The sequence below is a fragment of the Zootoca vivipara genome, chromosome 3, assembly GCF_965207765.1.
Source record: "Zootoca vivipara chromosome 3, rZooViv2.hap1.1, whole genome shotgun sequence".
In the NCBI taxonomy this organism is placed as follows: Eukaryota; Metazoa; Chordata; class Lepidosauria; order Squamata; family Lacertidae; genus Zootoca; species Zootoca vivipara.
Window position 1 is genome coordinate 91,189,422 of NC_142586.1, and position 21,705 is coordinate 91,211,126.

General features: G+C 44.5%; 1 protein-coding gene across 2 annotated transcripts; it reads left to right on the top strand.

Annotated features, from left to right (window-relative positions):
* The first annotated feature begins 4,448 nt into the window (after positions 1-4,448).
* Positions 4,449-21,298, top strand: SLC30A10 (solute carrier family 30 member 10). 2 transcript variants are annotated; one of them, XM_035111360.3, is made up of 5 exons: positions 4,449-4,956; positions 6,555-6,602; positions 15,914-15,997; positions 16,852-17,091; positions 18,237-21,298. In XM_035111360.3, the coding sequence occupies exons 1-5, from the start codon at positions 4,509-4,511 to the stop codon at positions 18,722-18,724; spliced, it is 1,308 nt and encodes a 435-aa protein (XP_034967251.3). In that variant the 5' UTR covers positions 4,449-4,508; the 3' UTR covers positions 18,725-21,298. The 2 variants fall into 2 exon arrangements, with proteins under 2 accessions (XP_034967251.3, XP_034967250.3); XM_035111359.3 differs by lacking the exons at positions 4,449-4,956; positions 6,555-6,602 and adding an exon at positions 13,009-14,536.
* The last annotated feature ends 407 nt before the right edge of the window (positions 21,299-21,705 follow it).

Consider the following 21,705-nt stretch of genomic DNA (forward strand, 5'->3'; position numbering starts at 1 on the left):
CCCCCCCTCACTACCTTTTTATAAATGAAATTCTCTTAATAAACTATCAATTTAAAAAACGATTGGCATGAACAGATGTAGTAGGGGAAACATTGAACAAGGCTGGCTCAGCTTCTGAGTCACTGCAGCTTCAAAGAAACGAATGGCAGATTCAGAACAACTCGATTTAAATAATGCCCACACTATGTCATTTGCTTGAGTTTCTGTCTCTTGATCACAATTACTGTACTTCGATTTTTTTTTTTAAAAAAAAGTTTCAGTAGGAACATTAATTCAATGAGCTGGTGTTAGTGTTTAAAGCCCTAAATGACTCCAAATATTTGAAAGACCATCTCATTCCCTACAGACCCTCTCAGGAGAGGGGCCATCTCAGTAGTTTGCACATCTCAGAGGTTTCTTTGCCCTGGCCTTTGAAACCAAAACATAATTGGAGAAAGCACTGAATGACCCAGCCAATGCTAAGCACCATGAGGCGCCTGTAATTTATATACAAGTGACTTTATGAGGCTTTACAATACGTAACTCTGGGTTGGATCATTGATATCACGTGTGATATTCCATGTTGCACAAGCGGACGTCTGTTCACGGGATGGGACCTCTTCCTCTCCTGCCCTCTACAGCCCCCTGTGCATGCCTTAAATCAGCTCCGGAGGGTAAGGGAAAATAAATTAATGAATAAACTCATTGCCACCTGACTGCCTCATGGGTGGTGGTTGTTTGCATCCATCTATCTTGGGAGATAATGGAGTATGCCTTCAGGAGTCTGTGTGCCTCTGTCTGTCTTGGGAGGCAATGGAGTGCGTCTCCAGGGGTGAAGTCAAACTGCTGTGTTAGCACCAAAATGACCTTGCTGGGGTGCAAATCTGGGCAGTGTGTATGGAGGTACTGGGCTGCCCATACAACAAGATCCGCCTGTTGGCCTTGTTGAGGTGATCCAAAGGAAAGCAGAGCAATACATTTGGCACAAGCTTGGCTGAGAAGTTGCTGGAAGGAGGTGTGCTCCTTAGGGTTCAATCCTTAGCCTTCTCCTAAAGATAACCCACAAGGCAGGATCAGAGCTTTCCTTCTCCAAGGGTTTGAGATCCATTGGCTACCCATGGTTTAGCCGGCTAGTCGAGAATGCAAGCTTTATTTAGTAATATGCATTATATATAGCTAGTATTGATAACCATTTTCTTTCCCTGCAGTCCCTGGCTCTTGATATTGCCTGGAAATTAATTGTGAAAGAAACGTTGTTCATCCAACATAGTTAAATTCTGCTCTAAGTACAGACATACCTCGGAGAATAAGTGGGTTTGGTTCCAGACCACCACAATAAAGTGAATATTGCAATTAAGCGAGTCATACAACATATAAATTTTTTGTTTCCCAGTATATATAAAAGTTATGTTCACACTATACTAGCCTATTAAACCACTATACTAGCCTATTAAGGGCAGGAAGGGGAAAACCCATGGCCATAAAAGGGGTGGTCGTGGTGGGGTCGGATGGGGACCTCAGGACCAATATCTGCAAAGCGCAATAAAACATGGTATGCCTATATGTGAAACCCCAGTTGCACAAAGAAGTGCGAACCATTAAAATATGGGTGCATGAAAAAATGGGCTAACTTGCACTGAAAGGGACATACCCCCAAACTGATAACCAGGATGGAGGATGGTGAACATCTATTTGAAGAGGAGATGGGCTATCATCATGATGACAAAAATGAACAAGCTAGATCTATTTAACATGCGAAACTGACGCTGCTGTAGTTGACATTGCCTTGAGCAACAGGAAAGTAACAGGCTGGACTCAACTCTAGGGCACATTGCAGGGGATGTTTACCTGGTGGTGTCATTTGGGATGGCCCAGTGCTTTATTTTGGAGTGCACAGCTCCCATTCCCTTATTCATTACTGTACATCAATGCATTTTTGCCCCAGAGAATAATGTTGCACCTTGAGGGGAGAGTCTTCCAGTGATGGAGATGTATGCTATGGGGTATTATCATTCTTAATTTGTGGTGTAGCATCAAATAAAGTCTTATTCACACAGCTCTTGGTTGAATAAGGATCTGGGAAACAATTTCAGCATCATAAAGAAACTGCAAGGTCACCACCTATTTTAACAATGGAAATGAATACAATTATGAAAGTGGGCAGGGGACATTCCTTGCAAATCCCAGTTAGCTCTGAATTATTGGGATCTGTTGTCATTTCCTAGGTGATTTGTTCCATAAGAAGCTACTGACTTCCACAACAACTAGCAACCGTACCAGGAATCGGAAGTTCCTTGGGGTTTTGTATTGTTCCAATGGGAAGCTGATTGTGCAAATAGCTGTCACCCATGATCTGATCATGCAGATCACCAAGTTCTTCTTTCAACTGGGCCAAGAAACATACTTCTGGGAATGAAGGGGCATGTAGTTTAAGATATACGGATTGGTATTACAAACATTCTTTTCTATAGTAAAAAGGTAATGGTTTCAACTTAATGATTACCGTAAATTACCAGAAGGCTTAGGGAAATTATTATGTTTCTAACTTTGGACCCATTTAGGCAGTCACTTGGTCTTAAAAAAGCATCAGGAATATGGAATTCCGGGCAATCAATGAAAAGACAGTCTGGTTTTTACAACTTTAGGCTTGTTTGCAGGAGAGTTTGCAGAATGACAGGCTGCATCTGTGACAGTGCCCTTAAATGACCAATAGGTCTTAAGCATAATTGAATGTGGACTTGCAAAGAAGAAAGCCCTGTCAAACAACACACACACACACACACACACACACACACACACACACCCCAAATGGTTGCATGGCCAAGGACTCTAATTCAGAATACCATTCCTCCATTCTCTGCTCAGGCTTATTTTTCTAGTCCCACTAATACTTGCCTTCTGTCCACACATCTGTGGTGTCCACTACCCTTTAAAGAACGTAAGGAGAACCTGCTAGATCCAGACAGTGGCCCATGTAGTTCAACATCCTGTTCCCACAGTGGCCAACCAGTTGCCTGTGGGGAATCCACAAGCAGGATTTGAGCACGAGAGACCTCTCCCCTCCGATGTTTTCCAGCAGCTGGTATTCAGAAACATTGCTGTCTCCAGCTGTGGAGGTAGAGTACAGCCACTACGGCCAGTAGCCACCAATAGACCTCTCCTCCATGAATCTGTCCAATCCTTTTTTAAAGCCATCTGGGTAGGTCCTGTGGGAGAGAGCTCCATAGTTTAACTATGCACTGTGTGAAGAAGTACTTTCTTTATCCTGAATCTTCTAATGGGGGGGGGTGCAAGGCCCTGCCCCCATTTTATCCCACAACAACCCCGTGGTGTTGACTAGGCAGAGAGAGAGAGAGAGAGAGAGAGAGAGAGAGAGAGAGAGAGAGAGAGAGAGAGAGAGAGAGAGAGAGAGAGAGAGAGAGAGAGAGAGAGAGAGAGAGAGAAACTGGCCCATAACTGAGTGGGAATTTGAACTTGCGTCTCCTCCTCCTATTCCAATGCTGGCTCTTACTTATGTAAAACAGATTCTGACTGCTTCATCCTCCCAATACAAAGGGAAAATTAAATTAGGGGTCAGCAAACTTTTTCAGCAGGGGACCAGTCCACTGTCCCTCAGACCTTGTGGGGGACCGGACTATATTTTGAAAAAGAAAAGAAAAAAAGAACGAATTCCTATGCCCAGAGATGCATTTTAAATAAAAGGACACATTTTACTCATGTAAAAACACACTGATTCCTGGACTGTTTGCAGGCCGGATTTAGAAGGCGATTGGGCAGGATCCGTCCCCCGGGCCTTAGTTTGCCTACCCATGAATTAAATTGTACTTGTAATTTTGATTCAGAAAAAGGGTTCTGCAGCACATAGCTGTCAAGTTCTCCCTTTTTAAAAGGGAAATCCCCTTAAGCTGAATAGGCTTCCTCATGAAAAAAAGGGAAAACTTGACAGCTATGCTGCAGCTCCCAGAAGTTTGGGAAACACTGACCTAGGCCGGAGGAGATGCCCTCAAGATATTGCTGAACTACATCTCCCATCATGTTGCCTGGGGCTGATGGGAATTTGAACCCAGAAATACCTTTGAAAGCATCATGTTTTCTACCTCTGGCCTAGGCCAAGGTCCTGCTCAAAACCTCACTCCTCCCCTCCAGCACCCAATGACCCTCTCTGAACAATAAGGCGGGCCCCCCAGCTGCGAAGAAGTGAAGTGGAGGAATTGTTGCTGCAGCCTCAAACGTTAGCACCCCAGGCAATGAGACAAACAAGCAGCTTGTTTCATTTGATATCTTAGCTATGATAAAGGATAACTCACCAGCGTGGAGTTTCCTTTACGCACTTATTGAGTGGCGGCCTCCCCGCGATAACCCCCTGGCTTAATTGCCCTTTAAACTGGTTTTATTGCTTTAGTGCATCTTATAAAAATTAGCTTCTAAACACAAGCACCAGCAGACAATAAAAAGGGGAGACCTGCCAGTCGTTGCTTGCTAATCCTGCCAAGACCCTTCTCGCCACGCACAGAGAACGCTTCTCAGCCATGGGCCGCTACACAGGGCGGAGCAGCCGGCTTTTCTTCATGTGCATCGTGACTTTTCTGCTTTTTGTGGGCGAAATGGTGGTGGGCTACATAGGTAACTCCCTCTCTCTCACGTCGGACGCTTTTGCTGTCCTGTCTCACCTGATCTCTATGATCGTCGGCTTGCTCGGCGTAAGAGTCAGCCGCATTCGGTGGCACAAGAACGGCACCTTCGGCTTTCCCCGGGCCGATGTGGTGGGTGCATTTGGCAACTCTGTCTTTGCCACGGCCCTCATGTTCAGCATCCTGATCGAAGCCCTGAAGAGGTTCCTCAACCCGCAGAAGACCGAAAAGGCGCTGTTTGTCCTAATCGCTGGACTTGTAGGGCTGTTCTTCAACTTAATCAATTATGTCGTCTTTTTGGACTGTTGTTACTGCCGTGACTCTGTTGACCAAGACATGGAAACAGGTAAGGAATTTTTAAAAATCACTACCTCGTCCATAACTTCTAGACATAGGTTGACACTTTCTTAAAGGGTGGATTTGGAGCAGGGGTCCCCAAACTACGGCCCCCGGGCCGGATGCGGCCCAATTGGCCTCCCAATCCGGCCCGCGACGACCCCCACCGCCCGCTGCCGCCGCCCGCTCTTACGCCGCACGGCGCGGCGGCGATCTTTAAAATCGGCAAAAAATCGCCAAAAATCCTTTGTGCGCATGCGTATGGGCTTCTCCTGACCCAGAAGAGGTCATTTCCGATGCACTTCCGGGTCGGGGGAGGCCCATACGCATGCGCACAAGCGATTTTCAGCGATTTTTTCCCGACCGTGTGCGTGTGCGCATGCGCACGGGCGCGCACTCCCCCGCCCTCCGGCCCGCTACACGCGCACTCGCCTACCCTCCGGCCCGCCGCGCGGCCGGCACGGCGGGCACCGGCCCGCTGCGCGGTAAGTCTGGGGACCCCTGATTTGGAGTGTGTGTGCTCCTTGAGGCAGATCTTAAACTTTTAAATAGTTCAATATGTGGCATGATCAAAAGCAATCATGTGTTGGCCTCTTTTTAAAATAACAAAAAATCATTACAATGCATCACAGGCCACAAGCTTTTTGCCAGTTACTGAGACCCACCAGTGCTTACCCGTGTTCATTTCTTCTTATCAAAACACAACTCAGTTACATTTGGAAGCAATCCTAACTACTTCTATTGGAAATATAACCATCATCATCACCATCACAATCAATTTTATTTATACCCTGCCCTCCCTGGCCAAGACCGGGCTCAGGGTGGCTAACATCAGGTATAAAAACAATTGATTAAAATACAACTTAAAAAGAGGATTAAAATACAACTTCAAATGCAGCCTCATTTCAGTGGAAGCCCAGAATCAAAACTGTTTGGAGAGAGAAAATGTCAAATCTTCACCATGGCCAACTATCCAGACTGGTCCTACGTGGGCCAGGAAAAAAAGCCAGGGAAGTCCCCGAATAGGGGTTCCATCACAGAAGGAAAAGGAAAGAGGGGGAGGGGAATCAGGCTGATTCCAAGCCAAAGGCCAGGTGGAACAACTCTGTCTTACAGGCCATGCGGAAAGAAATCAGATCCCGCAGGGCCCTGGTCTCATGAGACAGAGCGTTCCACCAGGCCGGAGCCAGTGTTGAAAAGGCCCTGGCCCTGGTTGAGGCTAATCTGACTTCCTTAGGGCTCGGGACCTCTAGAGCAGGCATCCCCAAACTTCGGCCCTCCAGATGTTTTGGACTACAATTCCCATCATCCCTGACCACTGGTCCTCTTAGCTAGGGATCATAGGAGTTGTAGGACAAAACATCTGGAGGGCCGCAGTTTGGGGATGCCTGCTCTAGAGTGTTGCTATTTACGGACCTTAACTTTGAGGCTATGGATATTTTCCATTAGCTTTGATGAAATCATGGCTATTCAGCCGAGTCTATACTCTTCAGAGGTGGATTGACTGGTACGGTAATTTAAAACTAGACAAATTCTATTGCTGTTTGGTTGGTCTGAGCCTTTCCCAGAATATTTAAACAGCATGCTTTCCATTTATATTTTTCTTAGGCTACTCAGTTAGAGAAGGTCCGGTGATAACTCCCTTTCCTGCTTTAGGTGAGTCTTGAAAATGCCTTATTCAGTATGTACAAAAGTAGGTACAACATATACTATTCTATATGTGTGCATTGGCACTAAGAATGTGTGTGAGAGTGACTGTGTGATTGGACTACATTGCTGATTTGTTGCTGCTGTTACTGCCTATTTGCATTATGGGAAAAGGAAGCGTCATCTCACTGTTCCTTGAAATTAAGTAATCTACACTGTTGGCTGAATTCTGTCAAGAGAATAGCAGAAGTCTGGGAAAATGCCAAACAGTAGAAATGAAATTCTGAATCCCCTAAGCGACTTTAAAAATAAATAAATTGGCATCTGCTTAAATCATCAGGAGCTTTATGGCACATGACGTAAGTTCTGGGTCTGGAATTAAGAAGCTGCCCTATAATAGGCAATGTCTCTCCACTGCACTGCCAATGGGGGTCACATTTGTTCTTGCTTGAAAAAAGCTACACACATTTCATTGGATATAACTAGTTTGTACCAATATATTATGTCAAAGGTACTGTATATGATTTCTGATTTTAGTTATTATTATGAGCCACCTCTACTGACGGCTGGGGAAGCTGCAAATGGGTTACGCAATTAAAATAAAATAAAATAAAAGGTTGAAAGTTGTGTGTCGACTCTTTTTTCTCATTAGGATCTTGGGGAGGACACATAATCACTCCACTGTTATTTTCTCGGTCAACCAAGTTTGATACCCTTCCTCCCAAAGGAGCTCGGTGTGACAAACACTTCGGTAATAACAAATACAATTAAAAATTAGATAAAAGCAAATTTAAGAGCAAATTCTGTGTCTGGATAGGCTTGCTGAAACAGAAAAGTTTTCAGCAGGTGTTTAAAGGAGCACAGGGCTGGGGCCTGCTAAACTTACCTTCAAAGTCCCGGACTGCAGAATCTGGGACCGGCAGCCGTGTGACACCGGAAGTTGCGTCAACATAACTTCCGGTGTCGCTTTGCCCTTCTATGGGCACCAAAAATGGCCGACGCCGGCTTCGAAAGTCGCTTGTACGCATGTCAGGAAGTGCGTCGACGCAACTTCCGGTGTCGCTCCGCCCATCTATGGGCACCAAAAATGGCCGCCGCTGACACTGGAAGTCGCGTCTATGCACTTCCGGACATGCGTAGATGTGACTTTTGAAGCCGGCGGCAGCCATTTTTGGTGCCCATAGAAGGGCAAATCGGAAAGAAAAAAAATGGCTGCCGGCAGGAGAAAATAACTGAGAAAAACGGGAGACAAAGTGATACGGGGGACCACCGGGGAAAGGTAAGTAAAAACGGCAGTTTCCCGGGGAAAACGGGGTACTCGGCAGCTATGCTGCTAAATATCTCTCTCTCTCTCTCTCTCTCTCTCTCTCTCTCTCTCTCTCTCTATTGTGTGAGTCACTAACGCCCTAATACTAAAGCAGAGCATTTGAAAAGTCAGTTGTCATGCTCTTCCAGGACATGGGTGACCGTCTTGATGTTCTCCAGATCCTGTTGGCCAACATCTCTTATCCCCACTGACCATTGGTCATGCTGGCTGCAGCTGATGGGAGTTGGGGACCAACAACACCTGGGGTGGCTATCCCTGGACTATGCTAACATTTAGGTGTCAGAGATAACTGTTTGTCTAAACAGTTGGCTACGAACAGCTGTAGCCACTATTCTGGCCAAATAAACTTGTAGAATTGGGAGGTGTGGCAGGCAGTGGTCCAGTAAATTCCCTCCCCTTTTAGCTTGAGTGGTTTCTTGAGCCTACAGTACCTCCCCACATTGCAGGAGCAATGGAAACCGAATGTAGAGGACATATTCCAAGCTATGCAATCCACATCTCATCACACTCTGCCCTTAGTGATAACTGTGCAGCCCGTTGACGTCAATGGACCAGCCAATTATTGCTTTCTAGCAATTAATAATCTGGTTGTTGTATAAATGGCTATTAGCCAGATTTGCACTTTGGCCACAATTATTAAGAATCCTTCGGAGGCTAACCTTGAAAGAACATGCCATCTTACAGAGCCACTCCTTTTGAACAGACTTGGAGCCAAATCACACATTATTTTAGGTGTAAGTTTTTTTTTTTAATGTGTCCCTCAAAATGCCAAGTGGGAATTTGGCAAACAGGTTTTCAAATGCATATCTTATACAGGTATGCTTGGTAGGATTGGCTATAGCTCCTTCTTGAATATGCAAAGTTATTGTTGGCCAAAATCTGACAGGGAGCACAATTACCTTCAAAGTCCTTCAGGGATGGAATCCAGATACCTGCGAGAACACCTGCTCTCGTATCAACCTGCTTATAAAGTGAGGCAGTCTTTTGAGGATAACATCCAGGTGCCCTACCTGAGGTAAGGCAGGTGGGACTAGAAAAGAGATCTCCTTAGTAGTGGCATCGCTTGTCAAATTCCATCAACAAGGAAGTTTGCCTGGTGTTCACAGTATTAACCTTTCAGTGTTGAGTGAAGATGCTTCCCCTCCCTGCACTATTATAGCTTTTATTATTATTATTATTATTTTGGATTTGGATCACATCCACACCATGCATTTAAAACTCTCATTCCACCATGGCTTCTTCCAAATATCCTGGGAACTCTGGTTTTTTACGTGCGCTGACCTCTGAGACCTACAATTTTCAGCACCCCGAACAAACTATAGTTCCCAGGATTCTCCATGACTGTTAAAGTGCTGTAAGTGCACCTTAAATATAGGGTGTGAGTGTGACCCCTTTATTCTTATTCTACCTAATTTTGCAGTTATCCTTTGAAATTCGCACTTCTCTGAATTTTGCAATGCAATTCTCCTACTGAAAATATGCATACCAAAAAGTATGCATTAGGTAAAATGTGTGTGTAAGAAAATAATGTAAAAAGGGCATTCTGTGAGGAGAAACTGCTGGGGGAAAAATATGTATGGTAGGCAAAACTACATGCAAAAATGTCTATATTAGGAGCAGCATGCATGAAAGGCTGCAGCTCAGTGATAGAGTATCTGCTTTGGATGTAGAAGTTTCCCTGGTTCAATCCCCAGCGTCTCCATGTAGGGCTGAAATCTGTCTAAAATCCTGGTGAGCCAGTGCTATTCAGTGTAGATTATGCTGAGCTAGATGGACCAACAGTCTGGATTCATTATACTGTATAGCAGCTTCTTAAGTTCCTATGAAAATGTTCAGTGGTACCTCTACTTACGAATTTAATGCGTTCCGAATGCACATTTGTAAGTTGGAAAAATTTGTAAGTCGAATCCCATAGGAATGCATTGGGAGAAAAAATTCATAAGTCGAAGCAACCCTATCTAAAAATTTGTAAGTAGAAAAAATCCTATCTAAACCACATCCAAGATGGTGGATGGAGCTCCATTCGTAAGTAGAAACATTCGTAAGTAGAGTTATTCGTAAGTAGAGGTACATTTTTGTCAGGACCTTTACTAAATTCACAAACTGATGTGGATATGGTCAATCTGAACATAAGAAAGGAAAAACACGGAGAAACCAAAATAGACCGATATGTCCATAAATCCTAAATAGAATCCCGGGAGGCAGGATAGTTATATTAGACAGACTTGTCCAAGGCGACACAATCTTTTTGTCACAACCAAACTCCAGCCACTGTCTCGTGCTACCTTTATTTTCGTGAGTGGCTTTCTCCACAAGGATTCTGAAACTCAACTGGTTCATTGAGGACGGGGAACTCCCTGAGCAGGGTTTGCAATTTTTGGCATCGGCTTCCCCATAAGCAATCGGGCGCAGGTAGTTGTTTTTGATGCTCACACCTGACCCACAAAGTTCCTAGACATTTACTTGCCACAATACAGGCTAGAAAATGGCCTGACATCATTAAGAGGGCTGAGATCTAGAAAGTTCAGTAGTTACGAACCCACTGAATGGTTAAGCATGAGGACATTTTGTTACAAATAGGCAGCTATATGGTCTGCCACAAACTGGTCTGCAGAACATAAGAAAACAGGAAGAGTCCTGTTGGATCAAAGCAAAGGACTATTTAGTCCAGCAGTCTGTTCTCACAGCAGCTTATGAAAAGCCCACAAGCAGGACCTGAGTGCCATAGCTCTCTCTTGCTTATGATCCTAAGCAACTGGGATGCACAGAGGTAAGATACAGTAGTACCTCGGGTTAAGAACTTAATTCTTTCCGGAGGTCCGTTCTTAACCTGAAACTGTTTTTAACCTGAGGTACCACTTTAGCTAATGGGGCCTCCCACTGCCGCCACACAATTTTTGTTCTCATCCTGAAGCAAAGTTCTTAACCCAAGGTACTATTTGCGGGTTAGCGGCGTCTGTAACCTGAAGCATCTGTAACTCGAGGTACCACTGTATAGCCATCATGGCTAGTAGTCGTGTTGCCCCAGTTTAATCCTTGCACACATAATTAATAGTGTGATTGGAGGTTTAAGCACCCTAGTAGTGATGTATAGAAGTGAGAGCTGGACCATAAAGAAGGCTGATCGCCGAAGAATTGATGCTTTTGAATTATGGTGCTGGAGGAGACTCTTGAGAGTCCCATGGACTGCAAGACGATCAAACCTATCCATTCTGAAGGAAATCAGCCCTGAGTGCTCACTGGAAGGACAGATCGTGAAGCTGAGGCTCCAATACTTTGGCCACCTCATGAGAAGAGAAGAATCCTTGGAAAAGACCCTGATGTTGGGAAAGATTGAGGGCACAAGGAGAAGGGGACGACAGAGGACGAGATGGTTGGACAGTGCTCTCGAAGCTACGAACATGAGTTGGACCAAACTGCAGGAGGCAGTGGAAGACAGGAGTGCCTGGCGTGCTATGGTCCATGGGGTCACGAAGAATCGGACATGACTAAACGACTAAACAACAACAACAAAGAGGATAAATGATTCTAAAACTATGCTACTCACAGAATGAGTCTTTTTTTTTTTACCTTCATGTTAGTCTCTCAATTTCAGTTAGATCTGCTTGATATTTCAACTGTTAAATAAATGGGAACTACAAATGCTACTCAGATAAAATATTATTCTTTCCTTGGCAGAACTTGCCAAGCCAATTTAGGATATTAAACATATCCACAATCATATTCTTGTCTGCTACAATTTGATAAGGCAGTGTCATTTACAGCATCCACTTACAACTTGGCAGTAAAACACTATTGCCACCATCCAATCAGGCAACAGTGGCATGCATCAATGCGGTCATAGCTGCCAAGTTTTCCCTTTTCTCGCGAGGAAGCCTATTCAGCATAAGGGAATTTCCCTTTAAAAAAGGGAGAACTTGGCAGCTATGAATGTAGCTGGGGAACAGAAAGAAAGAATCCCACCTTCTGATGGTAAGAACTGTTTCACAGTGGAACAGACTCTCTCGGAAGGTGGTGGGCTCTTCTTCAATGGAGGTTTTTAAGCTGAGGTGGTCATTGGCCATGGATGCTTTGGTTGAGATTCCTGCATTGCAGGGGGTTGGACTAGATGACCCTCACGGTCCCTTCCAACTCTACAATTCTATGACACATGCAGGATATAGTGAAGATATATCATGTCTTGTTCACCAACAAGCAGCAGAGCCATTTTTCTTCTCTCAGGAGAAAATGATATTTCTTTTGCGCATGGTGATGGGGAACAGATGCTGTTTCATTGCTTTTTGAGGATGAGAATATCATATAATCGATGAATTTTGTAACAGGCAAATAAGTGCCCAAGGTGTATGGCTTGGACAATACAGAAAAGCTGCCTCTTTTTGTTGTTGTTGATTTGTAAGCTTTTAGTGAAAAGAACTATACCATTGCTTGTGATTTCAATTAGTTCCATAATTTTTTCATGTTGTCTAATCTATGCCCATTGGACCATAATATTCCTTGACGCTGGGTAACGTTCCCTCCCATCCTGCAATGTTTAATATTGGTGATTCACTGAATTTCAAAGTAGGTTATTCAATGGCAACATTAATTTCAATAATTCCAAATTAATTTAAGCTAATAACATTTCAGAACATGTCATCTGCCTAAATTAATTTGGAATTATTGATGAAGATTCATTTGCAGATTTGCACCATACATTTAAAGTACGCGAGTTTTCCAAAAGAATCCTGAAAACTGTAGCTTCTCCATCACAGAGCTACAATTCCCAGTGCTCTTAACAAACTACAGTTCCCAGGATCCTTTGGGGGAAGCCAGTTCTTTAAATGTGCATTGATTCTAGTAGCAATGGATTCATGTAATAATAATAATAATAATAATAATAATAATAATTTTTATTTATACCCCGCCCTTCCCGGCCAGGACTGGGCTCAGGGAAGGCCCTAACACCAAACATATGATACATTTAAAACACAATCAAACAATTAATTAAAATACAGCTTAAAATTAAAATCAGGATGAAATTAAATGGTAGCCAATGACAAGATAATCTTATTTAAAATACGGACTAGTCTTCAGATTTGATTTCAGCTTGTATAAAAGTCAGTAACTGCTTTTTAAAAGAATCCTTGAGCTGGAAGGAAGCAGAACATCAAGAATCCTGGGTCTTAAATGTTTTCTGGAGATGCTTATATGGATTTTAATGAGTATATACATAAGACAACACAATTATGTTGAAAAACAAGCTTTTGGGCTGGGTGAACCTGCGCTTAAACTTCTTGTCCTCGATTGCTGTTTCCAAGATTATTTTATGGCCATTTTGGCTCTGGGATCAAACGGGGCAGGGGAATCCATGAATAATGTAAGGTATGATGAGCATTTGCAAATAACTGGTAGATTATAGGATCGCCAGCTCTTTATGACAAAGGCGAGTTCACACCAATAGCTGCAAATCATGGTCGTGACAGCATGTGTCCGGCAACGGGAAAAATCGATACATCCTAATGTGTGTGTGGCAGCGTCCCAAATGATCCCCAGGAGCAGCAGGTGAAACCTTCACCTGTCCAACATCTTCCCTATTTAAAAGCAAATGAGGCAGTGATGCTGAGAGATGGCTCTTCTACCTTGACTGGGTGCATGGCAAGCACGTGGGCGTGGTGGCGCGTTGGCAATCGGCGCTCTCCCCCCCCCCCTTTTTTTAATCCTTTAGTGCTGGATAAGAAATTGCGGACGGCGGCAAATCTCGCCGGGCGCTGTGGGTGCAGAAGGGCGTCGGTGCCGCCCCTGCCGCGCCTCTATAAAGCAAAGTGCAGAGTCACGAGCAGCGGCAGGGCGCGCAAAGCACTTGTTGCCAGGCGGCGGAGAGGGCGATCAGCGCCGCGCCTTCGCCTCTCTGCCCGCCGGTCCAAAGGGGCAGCCAGCCCGACGGAGGGGGCGACGGCGAAGCAACAAGCCAGCCCGGAGGCTCGCTCGGGGGCTGGAGCACAGGAAGCCCCTCGAAGGGTTCAAGAGTAGGGGCGCCCACCCGGCCGCGCCCTCCTCTCCAAGCGCGCCGCCTCCCGCTTGGCCATGGGGCGCTACACGGGCCAGACGTGCCGCCTGATCTTCATGCTGGTGCTGACGGCGGGCTTCTTCGTGGCCGAGATCGTGTCGGGCTACGTGGGCAACTCCATCGCGCTGGTGTCCGACTCGTTCAACATGCTCTCCGACCTGATCGCGCTCTGCGTGGGCCTCTCCACGGGGCGCATCTCCCGCCGGCGCCGGCCCCGCAGCCCCGGCGCCTCGTTCGGCTACGGCCGCGCCGAGGTGGTGGGCGCCCTCAGCAACGCCGTCTTCCTGGCCGCGCTCTCCTTCACCATCCTCGTGGAGGCCGTGCAGCGCCTGGCCAGCCCCCAGGCCATCCGCGACGCCGAGCTCATCCTCATCGTGGGCGCGCTCGGCCTCGCCGTCAACATCGTGGGGCTCCTCGTCTTCCAGGATTGGGCCTCCTGCTGGCCCGCCTGCCTGCGACGCGGCCCGCCGGCAGCGGCCACGCCAGAGCCCAGCCTCGACGGAGACCCCGAGGGCGCCCTGCCAGCGGCCCGGGACCTCGACCTGGAGACTTGCAGCGTGGACGGAGCAGGTGCCTCTCGGTTTCCTCCTTCATTGATTCCTCGCCTCCTCTCATCACCATTTTCTTTCTCCTCCTTTGCCCTTTTCTAATGTTTTCTCTCTTTCTTGCTTTGTTCTTATTTCCCACATCTTCTCTTCTTTGGGGGCAGATTTTTTTGCAACAGTTTTCTTTGCATCAGTATACTGTAACTGGTTTCCCACCCACACCCTTTCTTTAACTTGTACATTTCCCCACATTTTTTATTGTTAGAATTCTTCTATTTATATTATGATGAATAAATATATTTATCCGGCCCTATATGCTTTCTTCCCTCTTGTTTTTCACTGCCACCTCATCACCCCCCCCCAATTATTTTATTGTTGTTTTATTTTTAATATTACATACAGTATTACATTTATACCTCACCTTTTCTCTGGGGAGTGGTACGTACTTCTCCTCATCTCCATTTTGTCCTCACAGCAACCCTGTGAGGTAGGTTACCGTTAGGCTAAGAGATAGGGAACCAAGATTCTCCAGTGAGCTTTTTGGCTGAGTGGGCGTTTCAAAGCCTAGTCCACCATTCCAACCACCACACTGGCTCTTTCTTTTAAAATCCTCCCTAAAGTTCTCTAATCCTCAGCTTTCCCTATTCTTACTTTTCTCTTTCCAACCTCTCTTTCCTCCACCTCCATCTAGTCTCCGTTATACGCAAGGCGATATGAACACAGGCCAAGTACAAAATATGTGTAGATTTTACTGTAGAATGCCAGTTAAAAGTGGGTATAGTTAAATGACTTCGAATGTTATACTGACTTTTAGGTAGATTAGATGAGGCAGATTTTCCATGCCATCACCATCTTTCTGGTTTGTTAATTTTCTCTCCCTCCACACTTTTCTCTCTCTCTCTCTCTCTCTTTTTTTTACACCTTTCCCCCCCCCTTCTTTTCTATTCCTTCCTGTTCCCTTCTCACATGTTTATTTGCCCTCCTTTCATTTTTGGCGTCCTTCCCTGGCAATATTTTCCTCTCTGTGTTAGTTCCCCCCCTTCAAATACTTTTTTGGGGGGTGGGGTGGGGTGTTTTGTTTTTGCACTTTGTCCTTTTGCTCATAAAATAATTTTTTTCTCCTTTTACTGTCAAAAAAATTGTGTGGGAGTTTGCAGAGCTTTTAAACACAAATAAATAACCGCGATTTATATGTACTGGAGTTTGCTTACTTTCCGTGTTTCCATGAAATTATGCATCGGCTTCCAGTTATGATGGCACGTGTGTTGTCTGCATGCAGGCGTGGGAGGGTCATTGCTAAAACATCTGGTACCATTTAAGATTTAAGTTGGTTTTGAAAAGATTGGTGTTTTTTCTGTTTGTAGAACTTATACACAACACAGCGTTTCTTCTTTGAATGCAGGTGACACCATAAATACCCAGAACAAGCCCGAAGATGAGGTGATACAGAAAAAAGAGAAAAAATCCGAAGCTTTGAATATCAGAGGTAATACAGGATAGACAACTTACCCAGTTTTGGGGGACCCTCTTTATTGGTGGCCTGTTCCAGTTTATTCCCACTGTTTCTAAATACATTTATAGTACAAGATATCAATAAATCATATTTAATCCAACAAGTTATTAAATTACTGACCAAATAAAAAGAATACAGATAGACTATAGCTGCTCAGATGTAGTCAAGATGACTCCTGGAAGGTCAAGTTTAGAATGTTTTACACATGCTGTTGTTCCATGATGATGTCCATATATCTGACACATTAACAATATCAAATGATCCAGCTTTTGGCTTGTGGTCTACTTACATAAGTGTGTGAAGGTCATGTGCCCATGCGCTTTACTGCATGTCTTCTTCTTTGGCGATCACCCATAGCCAAGTAAAATTGTCTTTGCCATGAATATGGTCTTAACAGTGTGTCCATAAGTGACTGTGGAGGCCAATTCTGGGTCAGTGGGAAGCTACAATAGATGGTGGTTTCTCACTTATGTGTACATGTGGCAAAATGGACTCATTGCAGTCTTCACACTTTTTCACTTGCATCGCTGAGCACCCACCTAAGTAAAATTTTAATTATAATGTCCTCTATAGTTTGCTCTTCCATTCTTAAAGTTGATATTTTGAATCTGATATCAGTGCTCACATGAATGTAGTCATTCTGTGACGACATTAGGAATTATGGGTCTAGGTCACGTGAAAGCGGAACATTGATTTTAATATTGCCCTATTTATAAAAAGTTAGGTTCAAAAGCAAGTTTTGATCGAGCTGTGGTTGACATCTACTGCTTTTGAACCACCCAAAGTCTGATCATCAAAGCAAATGTTTCTCCTGTCCTTTATTTCAGGTGTTCTTTTGCATGTAATGGGGGATGCTCTAGGCTCAGTTATCGTTGTAGTGGCTGCTTCCATATTCTATGCACTTCCTCTGGACGAGAACACCCCATGCAACTGGCAGTGCTACATTGATCCAAGCCTGACCATAATTATGGTGATCATCATACTCTCGTCAGCCTTCCCGCTTATCAAGGAGACGGCAACAATCTTACTGCAGATGGTTCCCAAGAGTGTTAATATGCAGTTGCTGAGTAAGTTGCATTTTACTGCCAAAGCACTTAGAAAGCTAGTGTTATTCCTGGAATTACATTTCTGGATTATGCACCTCACTGCCAGCTCTACATTCTCAGGAGCTTTGAGAAACTGACTCACGTGGTGGTGTCTTAGCAACATGACTCAAATCTTGGTGGATTAGTGAAAGCATGCATTTCGAGAACACAGTACTCATGCAAAATAACAAGCGTTGAGCTGCTGTTCCCTGAAATCACTGCATACATCTATAGATGTAAGAAAGTAGAAGGATAATGGCTAAGTGCCCAGAGGGCATTGTTAGCTGGGCAGTAAAAAAATAGATCATTTGCCTTATGCACACACTCAGACCATGTGAAGGTTTGGGGGGATTTTTTTTTGCTTTTGAATTTAAACTTGTGCAGAAACTTTCCCAGTCTCCAAGACATATTTTTTTTTCTGAGTTATGAAGTTAGGGCAGGCATCCCCAAACTGCGGCCCTCCAGATTTTTTGGCCTACAACTCCCACGATCCCTAGCTAACAGGACCAGTGGTCAGGGAAGATGGGAATTGTAGTCCAAAACATCTGGAGGGCCGAAGTTTGGGGATGCCTGAGTTAGGGTTTGTGATTTATTTTTTTGTGAAATTTGTAGGCGTTGAGGGGCAATATAGTTCTGTTGTCCCATGGGGATACCTTTCTAGCCTGGGGGCGGGGGGGGGGTTTAACCTGATCTTGCCATTTGTATGTTTTAAACTTCATGCAAGGCATAAATATTCAATGCTGGGTTCCCATAAATTACGCTGGTACCTAATCCATACAGATACTTGCCATTTAGCAGGGTCTGTTTTTAGTAATTCACCTTTGATTCAATTAGCCAATGTTTCCAGAACTTGTACTCCACTTCACTGTTTTCCTATCATGTGAGGCCCCTTGCAGCCCAGGTAGAATCTAGGAATAGTTTGGCATGGCCCAGTTGTTCTGCTTCTTCCAGGAATGTTTTGGATCTGGCCATGACCCTCCCGTAAAATGTATTTGTCCTGGAAGGTTATCTCTGCTTTTGCTGGACAGTGTTTCTGATCAAACCACTGCTGCCAGTAGACCCTTCATAAAATCTCATTGAGTTTATTTTTTGCTTGTTTTTATTGTGTGTCGTCCCCCCACAAACAGCCAACAAGCTGCTCGAAGTGCCAGGCATTACAAGCATTCACGAGGTGCACGTCTGGGAGATGGTCAGTGGGAAGAACATTGCCACCCTCCACGTCAAATGCCACACCACTTCCGATTACCAAGACGCTTCGCAAAAGATGAGGGAGGTGTTCCACGAAGCGGGGGTCCACTCGGTCACCATCCAGCCAGAGTACACTGACCAAAAGACCCCCGAAGTCCTGTGCAGCACTCCGTGCATCTCCAGAGCTTGCGACCCGCAGCTGTGCTGCAGTCAGCAGGAAGCGGCCCTGGCTGAGGTCAATGGCTACAACGAGAAGAAGAGCAGCCTCTCTCCTTCTCTGCACAAAGTCTTCCACAGAAAAGACGTGGTGGAGATTCCCATCGAACCCACGTGGGCCGAGGAGCCCGGCAAAAAGCACAGCTTCTCAAAGGACAGTTACAAAGAAGCAGGCGACGACAAGCCCTACATAAGTAGCACACGATTCTAGGCAGCTTGGGCTCGCGCTTGGCGACTGCTGTTCATATAGGGCAAAGTTATCCTTGGTAATGCACTCTTGGCTAAAATGCTGCTGGCAAGCACTTGCCACAGGGAGTGGCATTTGACAGCTGGGTGCCCAATGCATAGCGTAACAGGGCATCTAGAGCAGGTGTTCTTGGCTTGTATCTAAAGGTCTAGCTGTGCAGGTAGAAGTCCCTTCTATCCACGCAGCCACTGGTACCTTCTGAAAAGAGGGAGCCTCCCACCCCCCTCGCAGGAAGGCAGAAGTGCCTTTTAGCCATCCCTTGTCTTCAAGGAGTGTTTCTGGCATTTGCCAAATACGTCCAGTGCCATTTTGACACTTAATTCCTTTTCCTCCAGGGGTAAATATCTTACGGCTGAGCACACCGATCTTTTACCTCTGTCTTTACTGAAATGTGGTGCTCGTTGCAGGTCTCTTAGTTCCCTTTTATTGGGCTGCCCCAGACACCATTATGAAGGAATGAAAGTAGGCAGTAGTTTCATTAGTCATGTTTTCAAATGCCTCTTGTTTACTTGAAATTAGAAGTGGGATTTCTGGAAAAGTGGGGGGGGCACCAAGTGGGGGGAAAGGCTGGCCTAAGGGGTTGTTGTTACCTGAACGCTGGCAACGAACTATGGTTATAATTCAACAAAGTATTGCTGCTCTTTATGATCAGTTGAAAGCACCATTGAAACAAATGATGATCTCTCCTGCCTGTATATTTTCCTGCCATTTCACTGAATGAACGTATGGATTTTTGTAGCATGAGTTGAGACTGTTGTGTTTTAGTATGTGTCCATCTGTAATATTGATTTGATTTTTTTTGTATATAGGTTATATGTTTATATTCCCTTAAGATGGATAGGAGTCTTTTCTCCCCCCCAACCCCCCCAACCATATCTTAAACAACATAACTTCTTAACTGTACTCTGCATATTTCCAAAATAACAAACATATTTCGTTTGAGGGGTGATGGTCAGTGTCGTTCCTGTTTCCAAAATGTCCACCGCCAATAAACATGTGATATACCTTACTTGCAAATATAGATCATGTTCCTACTCATTTCCCCCCTTTAAGAAATGTGCACCTCTTGCAAGTGCGTGTGTGTGTCTTTTACCTAAATATATAGTGAGGGGTTTCACCAGCTTCAAATATCCATGTCAGTGAGTTAACACTAGAGAATATAGAAATCTTCAGGATACATGTTTGCCAAAGAATGTCTGTGGCAGCTTTATACAATCCATCTAATGCAACTCCCAGGAGAAGCAAGGGTTTTGACTATTATACTGCTCTCAATTCTGCGAGTCAGAAAGAGTCGTCAAGATTCCCCCTTTGCCAAAAAAATCCAATTTGTTGTTCCTTCCTATAGTTTCTATAAACATGCAATTGCATGTGCTGCTTTGCTTCTAGAGCAGCTCCTAGTGTTGACCTCTTGTTGTTTTCACCCATGGGTTTTTCTTCTGCAAAACCATTATCCAGGTCTTATTTTTCAAAACACGATATACTGGTCAGCCCTGGGGCTGTCCTACTCCTGGAAGGGCCATAGCTCAGTGGAGGACCCACGCTCAGTTCCTGGCATCTCCACGTAGGACTGGGAAAGGTTCTTGTCTCTAACCAGTCAATACTGAGCTGGATAGACCAATGGTCTATTCGGAATAAGGCAGCTTCCTGTGTTCCACTTCCTACTCATCGTCTCAAAATTTTCTTTAGCTTTCAAAGAAGTGAGTGGAATGTCCACCCTCATTTATAGAATCTTTTGATCCATGACCTCTTTTTTTTTTGCTTTAAGCACATTCCTGCCTATGTAAGGATTTCATCCTGACATAACAAGAAGCCACACCACGATGAAGAAAGCCACAGGGTTGTTGCTAGACCGTTACAAATGTGTACTATAAATTATAATAGAACATTGTCCTCCCCCGGGGGGATTCTAAGTGGACCGGCCAGCTTCGTGGTATGAAAAAAAATTGCAATCAAGCCCTCTAAACCCTAAATTTTGCCACATCCTGAAATTTTCACACACATAACGGGTAGCACATTTCAGTAAGATTTTGTTCTTTGCGGGCTTTGGTATGGCCATGATACCTTATGATTATGATGAGGTGACTGAGTCCTTGATTCTTAATGTTGAGATCCATGGATTGAAAGATGCATGAATCTTAACCAAAGTATTCTAAATATTTCCATAGTTTCTACCAAATATGGCCTCAATCCAAGCACTTGGTTTGGGGATGGTTGCTGACTTTTAAAAAATCATATTCAAAGGTGAATGAACTGCCAAGAAAGTGGTTGTGAATGTGCTCTCTTCACTGTATGAAGGTTTATGTTATAACTTCTTGTGAAGTTACCTCCTGCCTGTATAATATGTGGACTTTCTGGAATATAATTCTGTTTGGAACAGTAATGTTTTACTGTACCTGAAACATCTAATTCTGCATCTAATTAAATGTATATATGCTTTTGTGAACAAACCACTGGTGCAAACTTTCATGCCTTGTGAATTTTATATGTTGAAGAAAAAGTTGGATGTTGTAAATAAAAAGTGTTCTTTTTTTAATTAAACACCTTGTGTCGTGCTTGCTATCTACGAAAAATAAAATCTTACAAGGGCATATTCTCACTAGATATTTTGTGCCTGGGTACATATATGGAAGTCTGTACAAATACAATGCCAGGGGAAATTCTGTGTCAAAGGGATTCTGACCATATCTAGTATTTTAAGGGAATATGCCCCATTTTTTGCATGTATCAACATAAGAGGCATGCATATTTTGGACTATGGAAGGTAGGAAAGGTGACTATTGGGATTGCCATTGCAAATAGTTCAGTGGGTAGAGCATACAGGTGTTAACATTCAGTCTCTAATGTTCCTAGGTAAAAGGACCAGATAGCAGGTGATGGGCCAGACATCTGTCTGAGCCCCCTGGAGAGCTGCTGCCAGGCTAGATGTTTAAAAATCATCTCAGTTG